At 34.1% G+C, this 17588-nt stretch overlaps 1 protein-coding gene across 1 annotated transcript; it reads right to left on the minus strand.

Annotated features, from left to right (window-relative positions):
- Positions 1 to 7775: 7775 nt before the first annotated feature.
- On the minus strand, positions 7776 to 12948 carry LOC112727965 (protein NRT1/ PTR FAMILY 5.4). Its single transcript, XM_025777924.3, has 3 exons — positions 12637 to 12948; positions 12258 to 12472; positions 7776 to 9659 (listed from the first exon to the last, which is right to left on the minus strand). The coding sequence occupies exons 1-3, from the start codon at positions 12689 to 12691 to the stop codon at positions 7947 to 7949; spliced, it is 1983 nt and encodes a 660-aa protein (XP_025633709.1). The 5' UTR covers positions 12692 to 12948; the 3' UTR covers positions 7776 to 7946.
- Positions 12949 to 17588: the final 4640 nt, after the last annotated feature.

The raw sequence follows: 17588 nt of genomic DNA on the forward strand, positions 1-17588 counted from the left end.
TAATCAACCTAAATCCACTAAGAATAGAAAACTAAACTGAACTAACTTTGAAACTGATTCAAAATTAAAATTGAAATTCTATTCGAACCAAAACTAAATTAAACTAAAATTAAAGGAATTGAAAAAGAATTGCTCAAGAACCTGTAATGAAGAACAAAGCAAGAAATAAGGGAAGAGTTGGATGTTGCAGTGGTGGTCACCAAAGTTGCGGTGGCGGCAGATGATGGTGATGACAGATGGTGGTGACGGCGAAGGGGAGAGAGAGGGGAGGGGAAGAAGGAGAAGAAGCAGGGGCCGGCGTAAAAGGTTGACAATGACAAAGATGGGGTGGCAACAGCGGTGGTCTCAGCGGCGGCGGCAGATGGCAAGAGTGACGGTCATAGTTATCAAAATCGATCCGGCAATCGACCCGGTGAAGCTACTGGGTTACAGGGTTAGTGGTTCAACCAATAGGTCAGTGGTCGAACCATTTGACCCGGTAATAATTAAATAAATATATAAAACTACAATACAATATTTATTAAAAAATAAAAATTAGTGTTTAATATTAAATATTATTTAAATTTAAATAAATTATATATAAATTTCATTAGCTCATTGCTTTAATGTGATATATATAATTTATATAAATTATTAGCCTTTAATTTAACAGGTCTAATCTGAAAATAATTTTAAAAAAGTTACATATAGATAAAATTAACAGTAAAAATAATTTGTTGATAAAAAATAAGAAAAATCAAAATTTTAAAAGAGAAATAAACATATATAAGTTGAATTACATGAATAAACATGTGAGGTTAAAATTATTATTCTAATAAAATATGAACTAATGTAAGGTTGTAAGCTTCGAGCATTACTCATGTGAACTTGGTTATTATATATTCTAATATTAGCCTACAATTGAGTAAAGAGTGTGTCTGGCTTAATGGCAAAAGAGCTGCATTTTTTGTGATTCAACATCCCCGTGGAAGCGCGCGGATTATGCGCTTGAACTGCACCGGTTCGCGTCAAACTATCCGGTTTTCAACGGATTTGACCACTGTTGACCGGGTTAATTGCAGAAGCGGTCTAATTGTTAAATTGAACCAGCTAGACTATTGGTTTATCGGTTAAACCGGCTGATCTGGTCTGGTTTTGATAACTATGGTGATGGTGATTGGAAGGAGAGAGAGATGGTTGTGATGGTGGTGAGAGTTCGAATGAGAAGGAAGAGGTTCGTGATTTGAATTTATGCCCCTTTTACAATCGGATACTGTCGGAAAATTCCGACGGAAAACCATTGTGAGTCACCAAAACGTGATAGAAAACCATTGCGAGTCACCAAAATGCATCGTTCACTAATTGGAGTTACCGCTGAATTTTTTCAACGGTAAACCCGACGGTGAAGGATGCACCAATTTAACTTATTTTCCCTCCAAATATTACTGACGGATTTACCATTGAAAAATATAATCCGCCGGTAATTACTTAACCTTACGAATTCGACGTCGTTACCACTGGTAAATCCGACGGTAAATCCGCCACTACTCTGCAACGTTAAATTCAACAATAAATCCGACGGTACTCATCATCTTTCTTGGAGTGAAATAAAGTACCCTCTAATTAATAGGGTAGGTGCTGCCAAAAACTCATCGTAAGGACAGTGCTGGGTGAATTTTCATGTTTGTCCATAAAATCTATAGTTAATTAATCTATGGTTGTTTGGGTAATAAAGAACCAAGATACTTAAGTTCTCATGTGTTTCCTTATAAAGCATAAATCAATTATAAAATTTTCGCAATATAGAAAACAAACCATAAACCAGAATGATACAACTGATTTTGAGCGTCTAGGATTGATTCTTCAACATTCCACTGATATAGTATAAATTAGTATGTAGAATCCAAAAATGGTAAAGAAATGTTACTTTTGCAATTTCCTTATTAATGACTGCTTTCTGTGTAGGAGATGGAAACGACTTACTCTGTTAACGTGGATGATGTAAACTGCGCTTACTTTGATCAAGTTGAGAGACTCGGTGATTTTGGTCGTCGTAACAAGGAAACAATTGCTCAGTTAGTGTAGAAACTTTTCTATTATTGGGCATACTGTCATGATTATGCAAATTTGGTTATATCTGTACGTACAGGAAGCATAATCAAGTAAACGTCTGGATATCTAATTTGTTTGTTATAGACTCATAGTCCCTATCTCAATAGTCCCATTTGTTATCGTTGTCCCTCGTCATTTTGCTAAAAATTGGTTGTTTTCTAAATTTTAAGACAAGTGTTTATGAGTAATGTGTAGTTTTTCTTATGACTCCTGATTTTGATTTCCTCTGCCTGAAGTTGCTCTTTAGCAACAAGATACTAAATTGAAAAAAAAAAGAAAAAAAAAAAACACTGTTTCTTCCTCTTATTTTTCTGACAAGACTTATTGGACGTTGAATTCGAGTTTAAATGACTTAAGTTTTCCACTATCATGCAATCACATATATGCTTGCATTTGTATAAGATTTAAATTAGTTTGTACATTTTTATTGAAGTAGCTATATATGATTGAATATAATCTTAAATGCTTGATGCTTGCTTTTTAGTATGTAGTAAGCGAGAGAAGGATTGGACGAGGAGGATCAGAAATGATTGGCATCTGGTATGCATAGAGGATCCTTTTGAGATATCTCATGATCTGGGCAGAGTGGTGGATAAATGCAGCATCAAGATTCTCAGGAAAGAGTTTGAACGTGCTGCTGATATAATGCAGTATGATCCAAATTCGTGTGTTAAACTTTTTGAGCCCTGTGTTCCTTCTTGATTCGTTGTTTTTTTTTAATATATAGTGATATTAGGTAGATTTATAGCTGGGAACTAGAGTGAGGTAGTAGTGGACACTCAACTTGTAAAGCTTCTGTTTTGTATGTTTTCATATATGACAATGGGTCATGTCATGTTCATATGTGTATTTTTTAAAGTATCTAAATATATATATGTCATCTAAGTGTAAAAAAATTTTGTGCTTTGACCTTACTTAGCTTCCAAGGTATCAATTAGTTATTGGAGATTTGTATAATACTCAGGCATGGTTAGGACTTGGATTAGGATTTGGAAATTTGTAGTTTTTCAAGATATCAATTACTTCTAATAAAATGAGTATAATATAATTAAAAAATGACTTAAGATTTTAATGATAATAACAATGACAACTAAAAGTAAAAAATATCATAATCTTTAAATTATTTTTAGTAGCCATATAAATTATCAAAAAAATGGCCACAAAATATTATAAGTTTTCTATTAGAAAAATTTTTATTGACAATTGTATAATTACCACAAAAAATTATAATTTTTAGTAGTCATTAAAAATTTTTTTACCGATAATTGTATAATTGCCACTAAAATTTTTTAGCGACAAAATATAAGATGACTAATGTCTAATTATCGATAAATATATTAACAGATATTTTTATTATCATTAAAAATAAAATAAATAGCCGTTAAAAATAATTTTTCTTGTAGTGTCAGTAATGGCGGCAATGAGATCTTTTAGGGAGAGGGCATAAACAATACCAGCTAGTGCATCTACAGTACTACGAATTATGAGATATTTTCGAGCAGTAATCCCTTGTTTTTTCATAGATTTCAGTTGAGCTTTGAGCTGGTGAACCTTGATCTTGCTTATCTTTACAATTAAAATATTCAGTGATAAATATAATTTTGAGATAATACCAGCTAGTGCATCTAAGTGGGAATTTTTTTCTCTCTAAAGTTCCGAAATATATAAAGAGAAAAACTTAGGGTTATTCGTAATTTTTATTTATATTGGTTAACCATTTTAGTTAGTACATTACATACACTCCACTAGTGTATTTAGCTTCCCCCCCCCCCCCCCTCTCTAAAAGCAGCTTATAAAAATATGCTCTAGGTTAAAAGTCGGGCAGCAAGAATAAATTGTCCTAGTCTTATAATACTACTGATATATAAAATACCAATTTTATGATATATATTATTTAGTTTGTAATTTAATGAGTTTGGAAAACTCTAAATTAAAAATGTGATGACCAAATATTATTAATATTATTAATTTGATTAATTGCAAAAATATTAATATGTTGATTAAATTAATTTTTGCAATGCAGGTTTTATTTGGGCCGAAACATAAAAGAAATATTGCAAGCCCAAATCAAAACCAACATTCAGCCTAAGTGTATGTTTCTTATAATATGTGGCTGAAGCAATTTGTGATTAATTGGGTCAGAACTCAAACATTGCCATAAGCCCAATCAGTTTGGATGAATCAAAAATTTTATTGGGCCAGATTAAATGTTATTGCTACTAAGCCCAATTTTAATTTTGATGAATGTTCCTTATGCTTGATCCGAAATCAAGTGAAGAAGAAAGCAAAAATTGCTTCCAACGGATCCAAGCATTTTACTATGTGATGGATTCCAAATTTCATTAAATTGTCATTTATTACATGGAAAATATGAGAGAAAAATTTGCAGTTGAGTTGATTGATTGTCATAGTGCTGCACGCTACCAATAGCAAAGAAAGGGAAGTAAATTAATTCACTTTAGTTTATTTGTTCAAAAACACTTGATTGCTTCTCTTTCTACATTTTCTATTCTCTCATCTCTCTCCTCTTTTCGGACAATACCCAGGAAACAATGGAAGCAAAACTTAGCTACCGAATTGAAGGAAGAGCACGCTACAAGACCATCTCAATGATGGCAAGAAAACATAAAAAATGTAGTAGCTAAGATTCTTATCACTTGTAGTAAGATTTTGTGATGAGATCTTAGCTTTTCCATACCAAAAATGGAGAAGGAGATTCGGCCAGCAGGAAAGAAGATCTTGGAGGAGATGGCTTGTCACCACTTTTGAGTTCACTCATCACAGAAGGTAGCTAGGGTGGCTGCGTGAGGAAGGAAGCAAAAGTGGAACAGAAGAAGTCATCATCATCATGAAGCATCAAGGGGCAGAAATCCATCTTGGGGAGCAAGCCAAGGATGGAGAGCTCGGATTGATGAAGAGTGATGACCAAGAAAGGACTAGAGGTAATTGCATGTTGGTTATTGCATGAATTATCTCTTCTCTCTCTCTGGCCGAACCGGTTTTGTAGCTTGGAGAAGAAGAAGTTGGCTTGGTTTTTGGCTTCAAATGTGGAGGCTTCCCTCTTCTATAAAAAGAGAGAACAGCCACTGTTTGGAGCAAGGAGAAAGTTTGAGAGTGTAAGGCACAGTATTTTCAGAGCTACTTGAGCTAACAATTTTCTCTTCTCCTTCAATGTATTATGTTTTGTAATTTTCTGTTTAATTTTGTCATGTCTTGAGTCTCATGAAAAAAGGCAAACAGTGAGATTTGTATGAAAAAGCCATAGAGCGAAAAAAAGCAGAAAGTGCAAAATTAAAAGAAAAAGCCATAGATGTCCTTAGAGTTCCTTTGTTCATCTATGTTGTGTTTCATAATTCTGTGAGAATCCCCTTGTAAGTTGGGTTAGCACTTCACAGATTGTAATAAGGAAGATTATAGTGAAATTCCATCATATTTGTGATGGAGACTGGATGTAGACTGCACTGCACTTAGCAGCTGAATCAGGATATATCTGGGTGTAATTTTCTCTCTTCTCTACTCCATTTCTGTTTCTACTGCACAGGAGCAAAAACCGAAAATATCTCGTGTCAAGTGACAAGACAAAAAGAAAAGTCTCGTGGTTAGGGACGAGATAAAAGAAAAAATCTCGTGGGTAGTCACGAGATAAAAAGACAAAAAGTTTCCAAAGTTGATTTCAAAGGTCAGCAAGTATTATCAAGCAAAAAGGGGGCTAAGATTCAAACCCCCTTCTCTTAGCCACTGATAACCATCATAATTTTTTCTTAACTTATTTTTTATAATAAATTTTAAATATTTAAAATAATTTATTTTTATATTTTATAATAAAATATTAAATTTTATTTTTTATAAATTAGATATCACCTTTTAAATACCATAACAATCATTATATAAAATATCTAAATTATTCTTAAGTATAATTTTAGCTTAGATTTTTTTGACATTTCACACGTACACATCTAACTAATAAATTGTATATTGTACCTAGTGGCGGATTGACAGAAACCTAAGGTGATCATGATCTTCCCCAAATTTTTTGTAAAAAATTAGTAGTAGTAAATAATATTAAGTATTTTTTTATATATAATATTGATTAAAAAAAAGATATATTACAAAATTTTGTAAATTAAAATCTAACTAAAATCTGCAATATGTATTGAACTATTATTTATTGGCTTTTATTAATAAATAGCTCATTCTAATAATTAATAAAAACAATGCTATTATACTAACTCAGTAGCCTATATTATTAATTAAAATAGCCCATCTCCCAACAAAATTTCAATTGATATCTAATGGCTAATTTCTTATTCCATCAAATTCAAATTATGACAGCAACATTGCGAGCGCATACTTTTCTCTCCTAGTGGCTCCCACTTACAACATTATGAACTTGATGAGGTTAAAGCTCCAGATTTAGAATTTGTCTATTCTTGTTAAATTGTGTTGACAGAGACAGAAAAATCAAATATTTATCCTTTAATTAATAGATTAATTCGTCTTATTTTGATTTTCTCTGTGACAACAGCAACAACTGAACGGACTTTCTTTGCTATGAAGATTATTAAAACGAGACTTTAAAATATGATGGAAGATGAATTTTTAGCGGATTATATAATTGTATATATTGAAAAGGAGATTGCTTTAAAATTCACTTCAGAAATAATAATTGATTATTTTAGTTCTATGAAACATCGTCGAACAAATTTAAAAATACCAAAATCTTAAAATATGTAGTTGAATATTAACTTTTATATAATATAATTATTCTTTTGATATATATGCTATGAATCATATTTAATAATTTTTGTTATATTATATTTTAATTTATTTTGTATTTAATTGGTGCCTCTTATGAAATTTCTGATGCGCCACTGATTGTACCAGTACATTGTATTTTTCTTTTTGTAAGGAGGAAGGAAATGGAGATGGGACACAAAGAGTTTCCTATGACAAAAATAGGGTGAGAAAGGAAGAGTTTAAGCTCGAAGACGGGGATCGAGAATCAAAGAGGAATCCCTTGCCCCTGCCCAAGTGACATCCTATAAGGTAAATTGCTCCCAGAGATTGGAGAGAAGTGTTTCACTGAATAATAATACCATCTACTACTGATTAATTAATTAGAAAGGGAGAGACTCTTGAATATAAGAGGAGCTCAAAACAAAAAGAAAGGAGTGACTAAGTTGTTGTTGTAACCGAATAACAACGCTAAAAATAGAAGAATAGATTCGTTACAAATTGGTAATATACCCAGAATATTCTATCTACAAAGCTCACAACAATATACTTACTCTAATAGAGTGGCAAAGATGAATAACTCGGAGGAAACACAGAGATATAGAAAAACTGATTCATTAAACACGACAAATCTGGCAAAAACTTCTAAGAATTTACAATTTTCCTTTCGATAAACAGAAGCATAAGCCATTTGTATTTATGAAGATCACATTTATGTTTATATTTACGTTCTTAGTACTCTGCTATTGATGGGTATAAGGACCTCTCTGTAACTACCTCATGCCAAAAAAAAAAAACATAACAAAAATGCTCTAAGAATTACAGAAGAATTTCTAACCGTGATCACTCTAAAAGGCTGTCAATTGGGAAGATAATTTTGGATGTATATTAATGAATACATGTTCAAATTTGGTGAAGGTACCACACTGATTTGGTAAAGTAAATTGCTCTTAGAGAGAAGAAGGTTTCATTGATTAATACCTCATATTTATTCGTTCAACTAACTACAAATAGAGTCACCTTTAATATAAGAGGTGCTCAAAACAGAAAGAGGGGATCGAGTAACTAGAACAATTGTTGTAACAAAAAAATTACAAGTCTAAAATGAGAACAACAAGCAATTATGCTTCGTTACTTTCTACTACTACAACAAGTACTCCGTTGTTCTGGAGATTGGAATCTCCTTCAAAGATTGTTGTCAAATGTTCTTCTCTCGTTGCATGTTCTGAAATTGGCTCTATTTCATGATCATGCTCTGATATTTGCTCCATCTCAATTTCCTTATCCTCTTCGGGAACCTCTGGCCCTTGGTTAGTTGCCGAATTTTGCTCAACGCCATTTGCTTCTTCAAAGTCTGATTCTAGACCATCATCAACCAATATTTGCTCCATTCTTCTTCTTCTTTTTCTCCTTCTCCTTCTTCTTCTTCTTCTTCTTTCTTCGTCCTCTGGAAATTCATTATCGCGCACAAACATGTAATAATAAAATGAAAAACCGATAAGAGACACAATATTGAGTATTGCTAACATGAGAAAATATTTGTCCAAATGGCGGCCGGCGGTGTTGTTTGATTCATAAAGCCACCTGTCGAAAATCAAGAACCATGGTATGCTCAAGAGTTTTCCTAAACCAATCACCAGATTACTGAATGGCTCAGCAAAGTTCCTCACAGATTCTGATGCGTAGTTCTCGAATAACCTGGATAGACCGTCTTGGCCTTCAACAAGCCCTTCCGCCATTCCCAACAACAGAAATTGTGGAATCAAGGCCTTTGTACTCATAATTCCTGTCGAATACAGTATATGATTTTCCACACTCCATGCGAAGACACAACAAATCGCAGCAAGAAACATTCCAATACCAATGTTTACGGTCGTTGAATCTATTATTTTTCTATTGGCTCCAAATTTGATGATGATCTTGCTGATCTTCTTAGCCACATTAGGTTCTTCCAGTATCAGGAAAAGCATTGGTATTACCATGCCAGTCATGGTGGTCTTGAGGAGGAAGAGATAGGAAATGTCAATAAGCATGAAAATTTTCAAACTGCTCGCTTGTGAAACAAAAAAAGTGTTCCCAGAAGCCGCAACAAAACTGTAAGGGAATAAGCAAAACCCCCAACAGAGCAACAAAACAATGCTCTTGGCTTCTCTAACTTGCTTAACTGTGCAAAGCTCCCCTTTCGTCTCTTGCATATGGGGACTAACATCATCATTTTCAGTTTGTTTCTTGTCAATTATAGCTGCTTTTTCCAACCATCCAAACCCCCGAGGTACTCGCGGTAACAACCTTACAACCCGGTCTTGGCCATGGTTAGCCTCATAGAGATGTCCCTGCTTATAATTCTTCCAGTAATATCCATCTTCTATGGTTAAATATGCCAAAATCCTTTTCCTATAAGCTGCTTTGCACACTCTACAAAACTTGCCAACATTGCTTTCAGGAAGCAAATCTTCATGGTTGTACCATGCATATCCAAAGTAGAACAACATATAGCTCCCTACCATGAATGGTGACACAAATCTAATGCCGTGCCACGGATTATCACCAGCAACTACAGAGCAAATAAAGACTGCGCCAAACGAACAAAAAAATAGAGAGATCGTCCACGCAAAAGAGATACCGTATAGCCTTGCATTGTTGTTTGTGCATTGTTGTCCTAACTCTTCTTTTTTAGCTCTCGCTGTCTCCTCCAAATGAGAGTCGAAAAAATCTTGGGACAAACATTTACCGGCGATGTTTCCCATTGTAAGAAGAGCAATTGCTACAGTGACCATATAATATTCGAAGTACTCGCGATCTGACATTGAAGATATCCAGAACAACATTGAACCCTGCAAAAACAATGTAGATAATACATACTTATCTTTAGGGGAAAAAAAAAACTTGAATTCTACCATATTTGACAAATAACAATGTTATTGTTAAAAAAAAAAAAAAAACATTAATGCACACGCATAACTAATTAAAATATTTTCCTTCGTTCCTTGTGTAAATATCTAAGTGATTTAATCGGTTCATTTAAAGATAATTAAAATCTAAGAGATATCTCCTATAAATCTTTTGTTTTAGAAACTATAAAGTAACCTTCAAAAAACAGTTCTTATTCAGTTATTTCAATTATATAAAAGGAATAAGTTATAAATTACATTTTCAGAATCTGAGGAGGAAAAAAACAGACACTATCTTAATACAACTTATCATATGATATGATCACCAGTTTTGTACAATTATTATATGAAAATTTAATTACTGTTTACATAGTCTAACTTTAAATTAATTTCAATATCCTTAGCTTCTTTAATTTATTTGAGTAATAATTTAAAGAGCTAATTCATAAGGAAAACTCACTAAAAATTAAAGGATATTAAACTATTATATATTTATTTATTTTATAATATACCGTATTTAGTTTGATATACATGGGGAACTAAATTAGCAAATAATGCTAGTATTTTTACTCGTAATAACATTATAGGAATATAAATCTTTTAAAATTATGTCGGTTTTGTCATGACATTATAAATTATGGCACAAAAGATTTATAGAATCAAATTATTTTTACAAAATTGTCGTAGGGGACAAAAGTCCCCGTCAGCTAAGAAGATCAGACTCTCCATAGATAAAAAAATTAAATAATATGATTTTTAGTTATTATTTTCATGTGAAAGAGTTTATCTTTTTACTAATAATTAATTTTAATATTCATTATCTAAAATTTAAAATAATTTAATATGTATACTTTGACATTTGATTAGGTATTAATTCTGTTGTACAAATAAAAATAATTAATTTTTATGCTTGTTATTTAAAAAAATATTTTTTCTCTATGTATATAAAAATATAATTAGATATTAGCATAAAAAAATTATATTGATAGTTATAAATTAACACAAAATTAATTTTTTTTAAATAATTGAATCTTGATTCTAACTTTTAATCACAACATAAGTATTTTCTCTAAATTATATGTAATAAATATTTGAAAGAAGAGAAGTAAAAATATAAATTAGAAACATGAGCAGTAAAAATTTAAAACTAAATAAAAAATATGCATATAATAATATTTTTAATTTAAATTATATTATTTTGTTAATTTTACTTTTTGTAGAACAGAAAGATAGAGAAAAATAGAGAATGAGAGAAAAGAGAGAGAAAGATAAATCAGAAAAATGAGAGAGGGAGTTTGTTAATTTTAAAAAGAAAAATTTATTTTAATTATAATAAAAAAATATCTAGTGACATATTTTGGTTTGTAAAAAATATAAAATATAAATTACAAATTATATTTAGAGTGAAAAGAATAGAGAGAAATAGAAAAAGGAGAGAGGTAGATAAGAGAATGTAAAAAAGGAGTTTATTAATTTTGGAGAAAAATATTTTCTTTTAATTTTAATAAGAGAGTGTCATTTGATATATTTTAGTTATTAAATTAGTTAGTAATATATAATATGTAATATAGTTATATTTTAATTTTAATATTTTAATTTTAATTTTGATTTTATTTAAATACAATTAGAGAATATCATATTACATATTTTTATAGTCAAATTTATAATTAGTCATTGATAATGATATATAAGAAATATATATTAGGTGAAGGAATAAGAGAGATAGAGAGAGAAGGAGAAGAAAGAACTCTTTAATTTTAAAAAGAAAGAGATTTGATTTTAGTTGTAACTAAAAAATAACATATAACACATTTTGGTTGTAAAATTAGTAATATATAAGAAATAATAAATATAAATAATCAATTTATCTTTGTAATAAAAAATTCTAAAAAATTTTTTATTTTTTTTATTTTTAGCTTAAACTTCTAACTTTAATTATTTCTTAAAAAATAAACAATCTTTTTTACACAGAAGGATTTTACGATGTTTCAATGCTCTACAAAATTACTGCTACGACAAACAGGAGCTTCATAATAATAACTAATTAAGTTTATATATTTTTCACAAAATAAATATTTGAGGAATTTGAAATTTTTGGTTTTTTAATATAAATTTTCAGTGTTTAATGTGTTAACTTGTGTTTTCACTTGTTAGCTAAATCTTTAACCAAAAATATTTACGAATTAATATTTTTTATTAATATTTATCAACATTTTAAATTAATACTTTATTTTTATATTATTTAAAATTTACGGTTTAAAATTTAATATAAAAATGTTTTTATTAATTAAATATTGGTTAAAAATATAAATTTTGTTCATCATGTCATATTTAATTAAAAATTAATATTAAAGAGTCAATATTTTTCGGTCAACATCGATTAACTTAGAATTTTTTACTTCAAACAATAAATTCTTTAACTTTAGAATTCTAAATTATAAACCTTAAAAATAATGACTAATATTCGTTTAACTATCAGTTTAGTTGGCCCTATTTTGTCTTAATTGAAATAGTAATACGAATGTAATAGTAATTAACTACCATGGTGGAGGCACTTGCACAAAAACTTATTGCAGTGAAACTGCCGGTGTAGGCTTCTGACATTAGATAAGCAATCACGACAAACAGACATGACAAGCCATCTTGCATATTTCTAACCATAGCACTACCCCTTTCACTATTCAGTGACTCTGTGAGATAGTCCATCATCGTAGAATTTAGCCAATTGTCCATGGAGTTGTAGCTTATCAGCAAACCTGAAACGTAAAATTACCCAATTGATGGGGAGAGAGACAGAGAACAATGAAGTAATTAGATATTTTAAATAAAATTTTAGGAATAAAATCCACTTATATGAGTAATATTTCGAAGATTAATTAAAGACTTATTTAAAAGAAAGTAGAGATGTTAAAAAGAATACCTAACATGAAAAATGGAGCTGGTTGTAGCTTCAGTAACTTGTGAAACTTCATCATCACCGAATCTAAGATGCCGAGTTTCAATTCATGCAATATTAAGAAATTATATAGAGAGATGAAGTGGTGAACCGTGTCGGAATTAATTGCTCCGATATTATATGAAGATTCTCGGTAGCTCTCGCATTCTTACTGGTTACTTTTCCTTCTCAAATACCAATAGAAAAAGATGAATTAATGTGCTCAATAATTCTCATGTTGTTAGGTGGTTTCAGACTTTACAATTTATCACTAGAGTACCTAGGCATTTTCCCCTTATTAGTAATAACTTCCAGGTCGTCCTTTTGACCACAACGAGCAGGGGCATGTGAAATGTGCTATTTTATATTCAAAACATACTAAATGTATACTAAAATCAACGCTAAAATTAACTATTAATATAAAATATATTGATGGTAATCAGTGACTAAGAGAAAGGGTTGAATCTTAGTCCCTTTTTGTTGAGTGTTACTTTCTATCCTTTGAAATAGTTTCAGGAGATTTTTCTTCTGTCCTTTGAAATAGTTTCAGGAGATTTTTCTTCTTTTTGTCTCGTAACTAGTTAAGAGACATTTTCTTTTTGTCTCGTAACCCGTCAAGAGATATTTTTCAATTTTGTCTCCTACATAACAGATCGAAACAGAAATGGAGTAGAAGAGAAAGAGAGAATCACGCCAAAAAGTATCCTGATTTAGCTGATAAGTGCAATACAACCTACATCCAGTCTCCATCACAACAGTGACGGAATTTCACTATAATCATCTGATTATATACACCAATTCTTCCTAGGAACTACCCTTCCTATCCGGGACAAGTCTAGAATCTATCCCCAAAACTGAACTTGACTTGGTCACCTACCAAGCTTTCAACTGCTAAGTGCTAACCCAACTTGCAAGGGGATTTCCACAGAATCATGATACACAACAGATAGATGTACAAAGGACCTCTAAGACATCTATGGTTTTTTCTTTAATTTTGTACACTCTACCTTTTTTCTCTCACTGGCTTTTTCTTACAAACATCACTCTATTTGCCTTTTTCACCATGAGACTCAAACATACAAAACTAAAGAAAAGAAGACAAAATGAAACCCATTGAAGGAGAAGAACTCTGTAAGCTTAGGGTAGCTATGAGAACTCTGTGCTTTCTCTCCTTATCTTAAGTTTTGGCCGTGCACCCTTATTATAGAAGGGGAAGCTTCCAAGGTTGAAACAGTTTAACCGAGCCAACTTCTTCTTCTTCAACACCAAAATCGGTTCGGGCAGAGAGAAGAGAGAGGAAAAACCGAAAGCAAATCAACATGCAATTACCTCTCTCTCGTCCCTTCTCATCAAGTTTCATCAATCTGAGCCTTCTATCTTGACTTTGTCCCCAAGAAAGAATTCTGACCCTTGATGAACTCTTGATCCTTGATAACTCCATCTGTTCTATTTTTGCTTCTTCCTCCATGTAGCTGCAGTAGCTACCTTCTGTGATAGATGAACAAAAAGTAGAAACAAGCTTCACCTCAGAGATCTTCTTTTCTGACCGAAATGGATTACTACTACTTTAGGCATGGAGATCTTGAAGCTTCTTCTCTACATCTTGCCTTTAGTGGAAAAAATTCTAGCCACACCATACTGTAGATCTTCTTTTTGCAAGGGTCATCATCACCTTGGCCCTTGCTTCTTCCTAGCTTCTGCTTTCTTCCTTTGATTACTTGCTTCTACCATCTTCTTCTCTGACACTGAAATGACCGAAATGAAGAGAGAGAAGAGAGAGAATGGAAAAAAGCTTTCAATGGAAGTAAAGAAAGAAATTAAAATGAGTTAAGTTTCAACTTTCCATTCTCCTATGCATAGTAACGTGTGAACTCTTAATTGCCATCAAATCAATTTCAACTTTCTCTTTCCTGTTACCAATGCAATTAATCAAGTTAACTAAATTTGAATTTCATCAAAGAGAGAAGTGGATATCCATGAAAAGCATGCACCCCTTGCTTTCTTTCTTCTTCCAATTTTCGGACCCATGATGATATTGGGTCAAGACAATTATATCTTGGGCTTTGTATCCGTTTTCATAGCCCAATCAACACAAAAAATAATTCAACCATAATGCTTGAATATTGTTTTACCACATGCTGAATATTTTTCTAACCTATTGGGCTTTTTGTTGCTTATGCCCAATGACCATAATTCTGCACACAAAACAGAAATTATTAAACAAATAATTTGAAGCTTAAAACTAAATTAATAATTTTTAATTAATATTTTTAATAATGTTTGATCATCACAATAATTTGAAGTTTTCCAAACTCAACATATATGTTGTAGTATAAAATATATATTAAAGTTAAATTAAATAATATATATATTTATATACAAATTGTTACGGACCCAACACTTCTGGATCCCACAGCCAGAGCGGCCTCCAACCCGGTAACCTGGGTTCAGCCCGCTTTTTCCTTCTGGAAGGCCCAAATCGACCCACTAGACTTTCTAACCGACATTCAAGTACAAATACCTCTCTTATTTTGGCCAAACAAGATAAGATAATATAGCTACCATCACCTATACAAAGGGAGTCCGAGGCCCCTCAGGTACGTCACCCATTCCACTCACCTCATACCTCTTAGATCCATTCTGACTTGAGCGTCGGAGTGTCTTTGCAGGTACCACCCCCCGTTGCTCCAGCTAGACGTTCCGGCGATCGCCTCGACTTGTAAGTCTCTGATCCATCTCACAACCTGCACCAGAGACATGTTGTACACTGGCATCGTCTATGGGGACTTGCAACGTCGCAACGGAATGGCAGATAACCCCGAGGAGTAACCCCCAAGCCCTCACAACTCACGCACACAAACCCCAAATCCCGAACGTCGGGAGGTCACTCCACCCAACCACCGCAGAGTAACAAGCGTCGTTCGCCAACCGACCCCGCCACAACAGCGATCAAAAGAAGACAACTGCCGACAGCATGAATCCCGAGCCCCCAACGGCTTAGGGGAAAAGGCGGTCTAGATTATCCAAGGCCGCTGCCTCCGAATGCAGGATCTCGAAGGCCGAGTCGCAACAAAAGAACGGTATCACCGGAGCACGGAAGCCACACGACTTCCAAAAATCGATCCCATCGCGATACCAGACACAACAGGTCGCCCGAACGGCGACACAGAAAAAGGCACGAACGCAGCATTTTCTGAGACTCAGAACGCCGACACGAAAAAGACGACCGACGGCACCACCGGGAAGCCAAAGATACGAAAAGTGAACACGTAATAATGGGAGCCACCCCTTTCACCGACAAAATCCTGAGAGCCAAGCTTCCAAAGGGTTTTGACAAGCCTACGAACATAAAATACAACGGAACCAAAGATCCCCAGGAACACCTAACAGCCTTCGAGGCCAGGATGAACTTGGAAGGGGCCGCCGACGCAGTCCGATGCAGGGCCTTCCCGGTAACCTTAGCCGGACCCGCGATCAAGTGGTTCAACGCCTTCCCAAACGGGTCTATAGCCAGCTTCCATGATATCTCGAGGAAGTTTATGGTCTAGTTCACCACCAGAATCACCAAAGCCAAACACCACATCAGCCTGTTGGGAGTCACCCTAAGACAAGACGAATCCATGAGAAAGTACCTAGATAGATTTAACAATGAGTTCCTAACCGTCGACGGGCTTACGGACTCAAATCGCAAACCTTTGTCTGACTAATGGACTCATGAATGAAGACTTCCGGAAGCACCTCACACCTAAGCCGGTCTGGACCATACACGAGATTCAAAGGGTCGCCAGAGAATACATAAACGATGAAGAGGTAAGCCAAGTCGTAGCTGCCAACAAACGGCAAAACTGCAACGCAGCACCTCGTCACAATCCTCCACCAAAAGAAACCAAAAGGAACACCCCAGACCAACGAATACGAACTGAACCCCCAGAGTAAGAAAATTCTCTAATTACACTCCCTTGCTAGCTCCCATCACCGAGATCTACCACCAAAGAGCAGAACGGGGCATCCTCCCAAAGGCCCGACAACTTAAAGAGAGAACAGGCAGAAATAAAAGCCTATACTGCGACTACCACCGAGCATATAGGCACAGAACACAAGACTACTTTGACTTAAAAGACGTGCTCGAGAAAGCCATCTGAGACGGCAAGCTCCCCGAATTCACCAAAATCATCAGAGAACCAAAACGCGTAGAAAGGGATAGGTCACTAGAGCGTGAAGGACGCAACCCAATGACACAACGACAAACCCCCCGGGAAAGCCCAGAAACGGACCCCACCATAGTTGTAAACGTCATTACAAGGAAAGATACAGCAGGAAAGTCAAAATCAGCGTTGAGAAAGGACCTCAAAATTATGGCGGTCTGAAATCGAGCCCCAACCCTCACTACCACAGAAGCGATAACGTTCTCCCTCGATGACTGCCAACACGGCACTTCGGCAGAGAACGCCCCATTTGTCATCTTCGCAAGGATAGGAACAGGACTAGTTAGAAGAATACTAGTCGACGCCAGAGCAGACTCCAACATCCTTTTCAGAGGGCTTTCGACAAGCTCGAACTTTGGAATGAAAACCTATAGGCCCACCGCAACGGGGTGACCGAACTCGGAGACAACTTCCTCAAATCAGATAGCTCCATAGTCCTCCCACTCACCATCGGAACCAGAAGCCAAAGGAACACGATCCTATTCGAGTTTGTAGTCCTCAAAGACTCCACGACCTATAACGTCATCCTCGGAAGGAAAACAATCAATGACCTCTCCGCAGTAATCTTCACTAAATTCCTGCTCATGAAATTCATAGCCGACGATGGCACCATTGAAACAATTCACAGAGACCAAGAAACCACAGTAGAATACAACAATACCAGCCTAGCCCTCCGAAAAAGATCCCGTGATGTGGCCGACATCTTTCTCACCGACCTTGACGCCCGACAAG

Source organism: Arachis hypogaea, chromosome 12, assembly GCF_003086295.3.
Source record: "Arachis hypogaea cultivar Tifrunner chromosome 12, arahy.Tifrunner.gnm2.J5K5, whole genome shotgun sequence".
Lineage (NCBI taxonomy): Eukaryota > Viridiplantae > Streptophyta > Magnoliopsida > Fabales > Fabaceae > Arachis > Arachis hypogaea.